This window comes from Athene noctua, chromosome 2 (assembly GCF_965140245.1).
Source record: "Athene noctua chromosome 2, bAthNoc1.hap1.1, whole genome shotgun sequence".
Classification (NCBI taxonomy): Eukaryota; Metazoa; Chordata; class Aves; order Strigiformes; family Strigidae; genus Athene; species Athene noctua.
In genome coordinates this window covers 51,787,575-51,797,923 of record NC_134038.1, presented here as the reverse complement: position 1 = coordinate 51,797,923, position 10,349 = coordinate 51,787,575, and the positions used below count along the sequence as shown (strand labels likewise).

Sequence of the window (10,349 nt, the reverse complement as noted above, 5' to 3'; positions counted from 1 at the left end):
ACAAGGTCAGAAAGATGGTTTTCAGTGTGGAGTCTTTTCCTCTTTTCCCATTTTATAATGCACATAATCCACTTCATATAACCACCACAATAAGCATATTAACAGGGTGTTGACTTTTTTTAACTGAAGTAGGTCAGATCAGTGTAAGGACCTGTTTTACTTTTGGGAATAATAACAGAACCATCAAGGCATGTTTGAATAACTGAATAATCTTATTCCTTTGGTTCCTAAGTTGCTTTTTATCATCTTCCCTTCAGATCTGACCTAATGGATGTTTATGTCAAGGAGAGTCTCTCAGTGACATCTGGATCTTTGAAACAAACCTTGTTATGTCATGCTAAATTGAGTTTTCCTGTTTCTCAGGCCCAGGCATTGACTTTATTTGTTTTGTGAATGCTATCTCATCTGTAAAGACCTGGAAAATAATAAAAGTCTAATCAATCAAGTGGAATAAAACAAAGTGGTCTTCATGTATATAGGAAATTAATTCTGGTGTTCTACAAAGAGTAGAATACAGAAGAAACGAAAGAAATATTGAAGTATGCAGACAAGATAATCCAAGTAGAATATTAATTTTTATTGAAATGATGGTATAGAGGAATGTGTTTTAGCAAAGCAACATTCCTGTTGCAAAATATTACTCTTACACGGAGATACATAAATGTATATAGATTTTATCAAATGCATGAAAGGGCAGGTCAAAATAAACTGTGGAATTCAGAAAAGTATGAAACTATCATGACATTCCCAAGGACCAAATGCAGAGCCACTGTGAGAAGGCACAACTCCATTTAGTTCCATATGTGCAGTACAATATGCCATTGCTGGAAGAAAGAACCTTGTCTATAATCTTTGGTTGGACTCGTGGCAAATGTTAACATTTTAACACTGCTGACTCAAGGGTTCCAGACAAAGGCAGTATTTTATGTCTCTTCAGTGTTCATATTAAGTGAAGTACAAATGGGCTGGGTTTGTGCTACCTCATTTTCTATACAACAATTCTGAAATTTCTGAGACAACACAAGATTTGGTTTACTTACGGATTTCCCAATAGTCACCATGACTGGCTGAATAAAGAAGCCTGGATTATCCTTACAATTAGGCTCTGACTCTGAGGCAAATAATCATTGTTGTTAAAGTGCATTAAATATGACCTGCAGCTGTTTGAACTGGTGCTCTAATCCACTCAGGTCTTCTGAGCTAAACAAAGGTGGGTGGATCAATAGTGAGATGGTTTCGCTCCAAGGGAAGAACAGCATGTGCAAGTCAGGAGGTACAACGTTGCCTTTTGTATCCTTACTAAATAGGTTTCCCTGCACGCTGCACTGCAGTGATTGTCTTAATTTAAGAGCTCCATGTATTCCGGACCTCTGAGGCTACACCGCTACCATGTCACTGATGGGGTGCCACTTCTCTTTATAACCCATGGGCCTTTCCTTGTGCTCATCCCCATCTACAAGGGCTTGATATTAGTGAAATAAAAGAAAGATGCCCTATACTTTTCCTTGACTCATTTGTGTAGCCTGTTCTTGGGTTGCACATCCTTTGTACTCCCTTGCAGCTGATGGGAAGTCACCAGGCTATAGCACCTGCATAAATCCCAGGTGGAGAGGACAGCAAGCTGGGCCCCTGGATCTGAATGTGCAGAGGCAAGCCTAAAAGCAGTATGCTAGTTGAGCTGATTTTTTTGGTGTATAAGATGGATATAGATGTGGCACTTTTGGGGGGAAAGAAACCCCAAAACCCAACCCAAAACCCAATTTGTTCTGTTATCCTGTCTCAGTTCTATTTCACATCATTATATGGTACCTACCTTCATCCTGCCACCTATGAAATGGATTTGGTGCCCCTTAATTTCTAGGCTAAATTTACTCTTGTCTATTGACACAAACTGATGAACAGCTGCTGCGTTTCACTGGTGTGTGAATGAAACCATCTATTTCCCTGTCTCCCCCAGCAATGAATTTTGAAACTTACAAAGGCAATAGCATCTGCAGAACACTTTGAAAGCCTTTCACAAAAGGCATGACAACTATGCAAAGAACTACTGTCAATATTAGTGAACCACTTCAGCCACAAAGGGAAAGCAGTTTCTGTTTTAGAACAACAAACAAACCACATCAGTATTTACTGAGAACTTTAAAGATAACAGCAGCTACATAAATAATAAGAATTATTAAGGTTTCTTTGTGAAAAGGTTAATTGCATGGTGAGAAAAGGTATTGCAACTTTCAAGCCCATCTACAGTCAGAATAAGCACCTTTTGGTTACAGGGAAACCAAAACTAAAACCAGCCCTCTCTCCAAAGGCTCTGAGATGAAACAGATACTTCCAATGGAAGGTTTCCATGCCTAAAAATCTTGTGTTGGCTGAATAGTGTCTTTGCTGAAGTTAGATCCAACTTCAGCCTGAACGGGGTGGAGAAAGACTTCACTGCCAGTTCTTTACCATGGAGCCTCCCACACAGAGCCTGTGTGCTGTATCAGCCAGCACTAATGAGAGTGAGGAGGAAGTGATAAGCCTCTCCCTTCAACCTGTGCTAGCCCCACATTTCAAATTTTGTTTAGGAGTAAGAAAAGCCTGTTATAGCCCAATATCACTCAAAAAAAGAGGGCCTGGTAACTGCATCCTCTCAGAAGGTCAGCAGATGCTCCGTATGGGATGCAGCATCCTAAGGTGTTTTTCACTTGCTGCATGAGAGCCCTGGCTGCCGTGGCCAGTCACAGAGGCAGCTGGGCACACAACCTGGAATGTCCAACTCTGAGTGGTGGGGAGCAGACATGCATCTTCCCATGGACAGGCAGAGTTCAAAAAGCAGCTCTTTGCTGAGTGGCTGCCCCCTTTGGGGTGAGACCACTCTCACAAGAAAATACATCTGTCAGAAAGGAGAGGTCACCTGCAGATACTGGACACCTCTATGTTGTTGTCTCAGCTTGCTTACTTCAGCTGTCACGGAGCCACTGTTGGCTTGCCCTGTCCTCTCTCCTATGCTCTGCTATCAGGAAAAAATAGGAGATTCTTACCAACAGTGGATGCTTCCACATTTTTTAGGAAGAGTGCTTGATCATTACAGACTGATATTAAGAGTATTTATTGTTCACCCAACATGACTACTGAAGACTTTCCAGTGATTATCTTTCTCCTTTACAACTGTGAAAGGGCTTTTCGTCTTAAGAATGTGGTTGTCACAGCTGTCGATCAGAAGAAACTTTAGGGAGAAAGATCAATATTGAGGCCAGGCTGCCTAGAGTCCCTCTAGTGTTCTCCAAAACAGTATGTTCATCTTAGACCCACTGAGGGCTCCAAATAAACCTGTCCTCTCCAGCGTTGCTTGTTAAAGAAATTAAAGTCCAGACCCATGTAATGCTGTGTAACTTAAATTCCCAATAAGGCTCTTGAGATTTCTGCATGCTCGGTATTTTTTAGTCCTTTGTGGAACTTAACCATGGATACAACTATCCTCTAAGCATCTTGCATAATTCTTTGGTTCTGTACCAGTTCATCTGCAAGTTTCTGTTAGGCACAACATTATTTTAATTTAAAAATACAGCAGCATGGATTACCTAAACAAATATATTTTTCTGGTGTCTTCTTACATTGTTGGAAAACGTAAAGCTTTTCTTTGTAATGCTGAATAGAAATTGAATAGCAATTCCAGCTTGCAAGCAAAGGTACGCCCACTTCTGTTCACCAGAACCCTGACTTCTTACTTAACTTACCCACAAAAAGCATAACTTTATGATTTGGTAATATATATGGCTAATTTGCACTAAGTAAACTACATTCATTTGTGCTAGCTCACTAAAAGATTTTTTTTAACTCACTGAAGCAAACAGTTCAGCTGAATCCTAGGTTGACATTTTTTAATCAGGGAATGTTTTGTTTCCTTACAATCTTCTCTGTCTTCAACTTTTAAAGGTATTTTTCAGTTATTTCCAAGGTTTGAAGGCAGGTGAAGTACTTGGATTTATGTACTGAATTAACTTTATACCTCAACTCACTGTAAAATAACCTCTAATGTTCTTGTGGATAATGGGACATAGTATATACTGTTTACAGTGTATACTGTTTGCAAAAATGACTGGGTTTAAATGGGGTGTTTTACAGCAATGTGGTTTAAAACATAACTCTTCACAAACCATCTACAATTTGCACTGCCTTCCCCACACAGGCACTAGTAGTATGTCTAAGTGTCTCAACCACAACCAAGGCCAAAATTGCTGTTGAGAGTTCGTTTTCCATGCCTGCATTAATTAGTGGGCCTGTTCAAGTGTGGCTACACATAACCCTCTCACCAGCTGCTGAAACACCTGTACACTGCGCACTTCTCCCTTAACTCCTGCACAGACTTGGGGAACAAGTGCATTGCATAGTAACTGTGGGTACTAAACCAGAGTGTCACATATATGCATGTGCAGAACATATGTATACCACTTGTATAGCATCTGTGCTGTTGTGCCCGACAGCTAAATTTCTGATGTACTTTGCTCCAGTGAATTATATGCCCTGATTGGTTTGCTCTGTCACTGGTCCTCCCCTATGCACCAAAATGCATGTCCGTAGGCTGTAGAGTTGGGGATGGATCCACACAGAACTGCGTACGCATTGCAAAATGCTATCAACTGCTCCGCTGTGTTTCTGTTGCTGGACAGATTGACAGATCACGATGCTGCAACTGAGGAGTACACCTCCTTGCTTATTGTTCAGTCGGTAGCTTTTGGCATAATTTGTAATGCTCTGGATCATTTCTGTGGAGCTTCATGTAGTAGCCAAAATGTTACCATAGCCCTGGGCTGGCAGGAGGACTTTTCCTGTTGGGATGTCGCAGGTGGGATCTCATCTCTAGCCCCATGCAGCGCTTGGAGGTAGAGAGGAATGGTCTGAGCTAGCACTGCCAGGAAAGGGAGGGCAGGAGCACCATGGGACTACTCCAGGACCAACTGTATCCAAACAGCTGTGAGGTGTGGGTGTCATTTTGGCACAAAGGCAGAGTGCTCCCAACCCACACGTGTGCCCGTGTCAGCATGGGGACACCTGTCTGAAGTGGCGGGAGCACTTGTGCGCACAGGGATACATACGCTGCAGGCATGGAGGAGCAAATGTCCGTACTGGGACCGGTGGGATCTTGGGGTACAGGCAGGGCTGCAGTGCAAACGCAGCTTCTGGGCCAAATGCTGCTCTCATCGCAGTCCTGCGTTCAGAGATGCCAGGCTGAGGCCCTAGCCCACGGCCACCCTGTAGCAAGGGTCTTGTGTTCAGGGAGCATGGACTGGAGAGGCGAATCAGTTCTTCAGACTGTTCCAACAAGTCCTTCTCGGGCAACCTATGTTTACTGTCATGCTACTGTGGTCAGGATGCATCTCTGTCAAACTGCATTTGCTACAGGGCTGGATTAGCTTTTCCTTTGCTTTTCCTTCATGCGTAGGAGTCGGAGGATGCGTTCATTTTTTGTTAGTTCTGCTGGCAGTTCATTTGCCTGGAACAAAAAACCCTTGAGGTTAGCAGAAATGAACAAGTATTTCCAAGACATGGTTTAAAAGCATTAAACTCTAAAGACGATGGTACTGGGCATTATAATAACATGGTTATTCCAGTGTTGTCTCCACCACTGCTGGAGATATCTTAACAAATCACCTTTCAGTGTGCAAGTCTCACTTAAGTCTTCAGAATAATCCCAGTGTGGGATTTGAGTGGTCCGCTTATTTTGTGCTGACTGTGCAGGCTAAATGGTATCCCTTGGGCTCCCTATGCTTCTGCCACAGAGTAATAGAGAGCAGAGATGCTGATTTTTTTGTTAGATTAGTCAGATCTTTAAGTTCCAAAGTCCATAAAAATCCAAGGAAAGACTTTAATTTCTATGAAATAGTCAATACTATACTGTAAGATTGGTAATGGAACATTAGACTTTGGTCTTCTGTATTTATTGAATACAATTTTGGTAATGAAAAGTATTTATAATGGAGATACTTCTGAAAATCAGTAATTCTGTATTTACTGAATACAATTTTGGTAACATAAAGTATTTATAATGAAGCCACTTCCGAGGATCAGTAATTCTGTCCTGCAAATGTACTGTGTTGTGCCAAATTTCATGCTATTAAAAAAAACCCCAAAAAATCAGTAGGAGAGGTTACAGCCACAGACTTTCTTAAACTGCACACACTCCTGCTGCAAATCACCATCAGTAGAAGAAAAATCTTGCACACTGTTTGGATAATAGTATCAAAATAAAACGCCCATTAACACGAGGCGTATGAGAGGCGTTAACTCTGCTGCCATCAAGTGGAATAAATCAGAAATAACAGGCACAGATTTTGTATTAAATGACCAAAACAATTAGAAGATATGTGCTGGATTACCTGTATTACAAACTTTCATTCATCCAGCCATAAACCAGACATAAATACCAGACCATCCATTCACAGCTTAAAAAACCCATCTAGATATCAAATACTAGCAGCAAATAGTTCATAAACGCAAGACATTGAAAGACATTTTCATGGAAATTATCAAACTTGTCATGTTAAAACACTTACAGAAGAAAACCAAGACAAGTTTTCTGCCGAAAAAGTTGCTGTTATAAAAAGCATATGAAACTATATCAATAAACTGACAGATTTAGAGTAAAATATGGGAAAGATGCATGCAATTTGGCATTATTTCTTGTATTAGGTATGTGCTGAATTCTAACTTTTCTTATGAAAGGCACCCAGATACACATTTCTCTTGCTGCAGAAACAACCCCCTTACACATTTGTATGGAGATATGAATATAATTTATGACTTATCAAAACTGTAAGGGATTACTCTTTCCCTAAAATGCAACATAGCTAGCCCATGACTAGTTATAGTTAACAAATTAGTCTGTGGTGCTCAAGTGAGTGAGTACACGGTTTGGTTATTCTCAGATTGATGTAACTTCACAAGAACCGGCATCACCAGTGGCACTGCCTAGCACCCTTACAGATGCTTGTGTACAGAAATGAATGGACCAAACGGTGGTGCTTCAGGAGAGGACCAAGGGGCAACCATGGACCAGCACAGAAACGCGGGCTGCCACCACCTCTGTGGCACATACAGCTCCACTGCTCGGTCCTCCCCACCAGCTCCTCACTCAGGATGGCGCCGGGACGTACCTTGTTCCTCAGGCATGGGTCCGCTCCTGCTTCGAGGAGCAGCGCCACTGTCCTCACGTTGCCACTCAGGACGGCCGCGTGGAGAGCAGAGGTCCCATTCTAGAAAATACCAGTGGAGATGTTTGTACCATGCATGGGAAGAAATCAAAAGGCAGTGAAACACCGACATTTGCAAAGAACAAACCTACAAACAAGAAACAAATAACATGAAAGAGATTAGGTCATCAGTGATACAGGGTCTGATTTAGACAGGGTTCTGGCAGGCTAGTGGGCTACAAAGGAGGTGATTTTAAATGCTTTAATAAAAATGAGAGTCAAATTCACTTTACCACAGCAATATTTCCTTTTAAAAATTACCCTTGTCAATTGATTAGAGGTGAAATGAACACAGCACTTGCTTCTGCCTGGCAAAATCAGCCATTAGTAAGTGAAACAGAAGCACAAGCAGTAATGGAAACCATCTGTGCATTTTATCTTCTTTCTCTGATGATTAATGGTCTCAATGTCAGACAGCTGAGTGGTGATATTTATGGCTGGCCTTTTGTTTGTGGCTGCAAACTGACAGTTCAAATATGTGTGGAAGCTATTTCATCCTTGTAATTAATAACTAAGTTAATGCCACCTGGATTTTCAAGTACATCAAAATTACCAATTAGTTGCATGCACAGAGGCTATCAAAGTATGTGATATATAGGCACACAAAATTAGATCAGCTATTAAAAAGCAGCTTCCAAGTATCTGTTATTTCTCAAGTCACTTTTTGAATGCAGAAGAAAACAAAATCAAGGAGAGAATCTGCTCTCAACAGATCTCTTAGGATACTATTTTTCTGACTAAATGCAATAGAGGTCAGAGTATAATGCTAAAAACTGCATTATTGAGAGCAATCCATTCACAGTAGAAATAAAATCAGATGACAAAAAGCTGGAGAATTCCTTTTACAACACAATGTGCTTCCTCATTACAAAAATCAAATTCACAATTTCATTTGAAAAGATTCATTTGTGTATGGCATTAAAGGCTAAATCACATAATTTAACTTTTCTCTTGACTTGTTGGGCTCAGGCTCCTTATCATCTTCCACTGGCACAGTCATAAACGTCAGGTCTGTCATCAGACCCTTTGCCTTCTCTGCCTAAAAATCTTTGTGTTTGACTACTAACCTTCAGCAGGCCAAGCGTGGGAGAGAATTTCAGCAACTCTTCTATCACATTGTTGTACCCTTTAATGGCAGCCTTCAGTAAAGCAGTCGTACCATCCTTTAAAAGAGAGAGGAAGGTGGGTTCAGTTATTACCTATGCTTTACCTGCATTCCCCTTGGCTGGAGAGAAACACCAGCTCTCCCCCACACCTCTGAGAGAAGGGTCTCCTCTGCTCATCGTCTTTGAGGAGGCACCTCCACAGCACATGCTGCTGGTTTTAGGGCATCTGGCAGGTGAAAACTTCAAGGTAAAATGAACCAGTGGCACCATATGTCATCTTTGTCTCTCATTTATATGGATATTTCCATTCCCTTATTCCAGAAGGTCCCTCCAGGAAGCTGTCCCAGACACAACAGGAAAAAGGGAGCCCATGGTGGGTCTTTGCAATCTGGCAAACAGGATGGACTCTGGGGACACCAGGCCTCCATTCAGGCAGATTTGCAGCCTCAAAAAAACCCTAGGTGTAAAGCTGCAGACAGAGCACAGGAAGAAGTGCTACTCACGTCCCGCGCGGCGTCTCGCTCAGCTCCCCGGAGCAGCATTACTCGCACCACTTCGCTGTGACCCATCTGTGACGCAATCCACAAGGGAGCCGTCCCATCCTGCAGACAAAATAAGACTGCTAATGCTTTCACTTTGAGATCCCATGCTCCCTGGTATTTTACTACCCAAGTCTGCCTACTGGAATGGATATACTTCAATGCTTCAGTTAAATCCTGCATCACAGGATTTATGTTTATATATGCAGAGTTGCTTCCAAAAGCACATGGGAGCTCAGTGTATCAAGTCAGAGTCACTCCAGTTGTGGAGTAGAGCCATGCTTAGCTGCTTTCCTTTGCATAGTTGGCCTGAAATGTGCATTGCTGTGTGAACAGTTAAAGCCCTCTTTGGCTTACCAGCTGTGCCTAAAATACACAGGGATGTTTGAAATGTAGACCAAAGGTATCTTGTGTACTTTGAACTCTATGTGGCTAGACGTAACAGAAGATACAGGCAAATCTCAGCGTGCATGGGCAGATTCTGCAGCTGGGCCTCTGTACATATGGAGTGGAAGTTGTTTGTAGAAGCTAAGGAGCAATGCAAGATGATCACTAATTTTCAGTAGTAAGTAACATTATCCACCCTCAGGGTATGTGGTAAAAACGTCCTGCCTTAGAGTGATGGTGAGTATTTCACAAATTTTATCTTCATGAATGCCACTAGAAAACAAGGTAATTATCAAGGAATCCATCACGAAAAAATTGTCCTTATGCAATCATTATTTGAGATGAGAAAAACTCAGAAAATAAAATGTACATTCAGAATAAGATAAACATTGCAATGGATTTCTATCCCAAAGGCAAAGGTGAGTTGAAGCACTATAAGTATTTCTCACTGCAATTAGAATTTAGCTTTGTGTCTTTTCCTGCTTTTGCTTCTAAATGGCCTGATTCTCCAGACTACAGGAGGACTCCAGCAGTTATGTGGTGCCAAACTGATTCTTGTGGGCCTTTAACAAAAGGCTTTGCCTGTATGGACTTTAACATAAAAGTGAGGCCTCATGTAGCAGGGTGCCTGCTTCTGTCTTCAGTGCTTGCCAGTCCCCCTCGCTACCCTCAGCAGCCTGAAGACTTGGCAGGAAAGAGGAAGACAAAATATATTGGGGCTTCCAATAGAGCCTTAATGAGAAGTTTCGGGAGAAAAAACTTTTTTCTTTAAATAAGATATTTCCACATTGATCAAAGAAGCAACCTCTCCTCAGTGCCAGCTGAAGATTCATATGACTTGCTCATGCTATCCAAAAAACCATTGTTGAACCAGTTCTCTGCTTTCTATGGGCTAGTGACTTAACCCTTTGGAAGAAACAGAAAGGTTATTTCTTCCTTTTATATAATAATCTGGGCTTCCCTTTTTCTGATTCTGAGAAAGAGCAAATGCACATCCTGAGATCATTAGTCTTCTCAAATGGTGAGGAACAGGATCTTTGCCCACTCTCATATCACTGGTCTATAAATTAACTCATTAAAATTAG

At 41.6% G+C, this 10,349-nt stretch overlaps 1 protein-coding gene across 4 annotated transcripts in view; it reads right to left on the bottom strand.

Annotated features, from left to right (window-relative positions):
• Nucleotides 1–599: 599 nt before the first annotated feature.
• ANKRD29 (ankyrin repeat domain 29) overlaps nucleotides 600–10,349 on the bottom strand; it is a 33,488-nt gene continuing 23,738 nt past the window's right edge. For 2 of the 4 annotated variants that reach the window (XM_074897748.1, XM_074897750.1), the window contains 4 exons: nucleotides 8,842–8,940; nucleotides 8,300–8,395; nucleotides 7,137–7,320; nucleotides 5,371–5,476 (listed from right to left, as the gene is read on the bottom strand). In XM_074897748.1, the coding sequence (XP_074753849.1) occupies nucleotides 5,469–5,476; nucleotides 7,137–7,320; nucleotides 8,300–8,395; nucleotides 8,842–8,940 (387 nt within the window). In that variant the 3' untranslated portion in view covers nucleotides 5,371–5,468. Of the gene's footprint in view, nucleotides 5,477–7,136; nucleotides 7,321–8,299; nucleotides 8,396–8,841; nucleotides 8,941–10,349 lie in introns of all 4 variants that reach the window. The other 2 variants (XM_074897749.1, XM_074897751.1) reach the window with 2 other exon arrangements.